Raw genomic sequence first — 2,231 nt, forward strand, 5'->3', positions numbered from 1 at the left:
ATAATTAATACTGTTATTATACTTTGATATAAAAACTTGTGCAATTGTTTATATTGAAAATAGTTCGATATTTTCTATATAATAACGATTTGTCATATATTACATATATATCATATAATATATAATTTGTTCAGCATAAAATTGCAGTAATGTTTTCACATGTTTGCTTAACTTTTGCTATTTACAACATATCTATATTGAATATATTAAAGAAATATGTACAATTATAAAGAATATTAGAAATTTTTATTACGTAGATAAAAATAAACATTTATATGTATATATTTTTCATAGAAATTATAAATAATTAATATTTTTATGAAAAGGAATATGCTATATTATAGGGCGCACACAAATTATTGTGAAAAAAATTCTTGTGTTTGAATATATGATATTCTTTTTCTTTTAATATTCGAATTTAAAATAATAATGAAGTTATAATTATTTATGTATATTTATATGTTAATAGTAACTCTTATGGGAATGTTATAATAAAATATTTTAAAATAACCATATTAATTTATTATAATATGAAATTATTGTACAAATATATTTATTATTATTATACTATGTATTTAAAAATTAGAAGTTAATAATGTAATCATAAGAAAAGGTTGTTCGTACAAATATAATAACTAAGGCTCTTTTATCTACTAAAACAAAAGAACATAATTGTACAGGAAAAAATATGAAAAATCACTTAATTATATTATCTAATGAGAAAAAAATATATATAAATAAAAAACATTATTTTATAAAATAGATAATATATTGTATCTGCTTTATTCCCTTTTTCGTTAAATATAAATATATATATAAATGTATTTCTTTTTATAATAAAATTATATATTTCAGATCAGTTTCTATTATTTTTCATTTAATTTCCGCGTGTTCATATACGATAGTGAGGTAATAGCATTATGAAATATAAGCTAATAAAATGTGTATGTTATTTTCTCGAATGCAGTACAACATTTTTTTTTACTTATCTACGAAACTATTGTTTTAAATTAATGATAGGATAAAATATTATGCAACGTATTATAATATATTTAAGGGAAATAAATATATTTATAGTATTCATACAATAATTGTGCCCCTATAGAATTTTTAAATTATATATTTAAGAAACTTGAAATACAATAATATAATCCGAAATAATGTTATTACTGTAGCTATATATTCTAATGCCAAACTAGTTACATAACGGTTAAGTATCACTAAAAGTATGATACGCCACATTATACTTCCTGCTTTTGAATGGTGTTTCTTCAGTGTCCGATGTATATAATAATGAATCACGCGCCCCTTCGTTAATATTCACTATATTTTTTCCTTTGCGTAAAGAGCTTCCAAAGGGCGTAAACTAAAATAAAATTGAAATTCAAGCATATTAAATATAATTCTGTTATTATAGTAAAATTTTATTAACATATTTTATATTTATTGTAGTACAATTTTTATATTTAAAAATGTTAAGGATAACCTTATATAAATAGTAAAAAATTGAGGATAATCCTATAGCAGAACCTACAACAGAAGTTGCTGCGATAGTGGTACTATTTTTAGTACGTATAAAATGAGATGTATTAACAAAATTTAACAATTTTGCATCCTTTAAATATATGTAAATCGGTTTATTTTGATATTTTTCAACAGATAGTAAATACTTTTCTTTGATACCAGCTGCACTTTGCGTAGGTACATCGTGTACTGTAATTCCTGCATTTAGACTTTTATCCTTACATATATTTACGAATTCGTCGAACTCTTTACAGTAATTACTTGTAGATTCTTCTATGGAACATTTATTAATACTACTAATAAACTCGTCTAAGGCTTCTCCAAAATAGTCCATATACTTACACTGATCACCAATGCACGAACTGGAATTATTAGTATTTCCATAAAAAATTGTATAAAGAGCATATATTTTTTTTATACTTTTTATTTCACTCATTGATAATTTATTAATTTTAGAACAATTTGGGTATTTTACTTCTATTTTAGGTTCTATATAAGTTTTCAATCCTTGAATAATCTTTCCTATTTGCGAATCGTCAATTTTTTTTTTTAACATTTTATCATATAACCAATACTTCAGATAGATAACCCCCATTTTTTCTATTTCATCATGCTTTTTGTCATAGTAATCATTAGTATCACGCTTAGCTGCGGAGGTTATTTTGTATAAACGGCTATAATAATCTATTAAAATTTCAGTTTCAGGA

At 22.3% G+C, this 2,231-nt stretch overlaps 1 protein-coding gene across 1 annotated transcript; it reads right to left on the reverse strand.

Moving 5' to 3' along the window:
• Positions 1–1,210: 1,210 nt before the first annotated feature.
• Positions 1,211–2,231, reverse strand: PVX_058690 (variable surface protein Vir21, truncated, putative; the record flags this gene model as incomplete). The annotated part of the gene is made up of 2 exons (XM_001612379.1): positions 1,211–1,366; positions 1,487–2,231. Coding segments are annotated over 2 exons (901 nt in total), but the record flags the coding sequence as incomplete, so codon positions are not given.

Source organism: Plasmodium vivax, genomic scaffold (assembly GCF_000002415.2).
Source record: "Plasmodium vivax scf_5330 genomic scaffold, whole genome shotgun sequence".
NCBI classification, from domain to species: domain Eukaryota; phylum Apicomplexa; class Aconoidasida; order Haemosporida; family Plasmodiidae; genus Plasmodium; species Plasmodium vivax.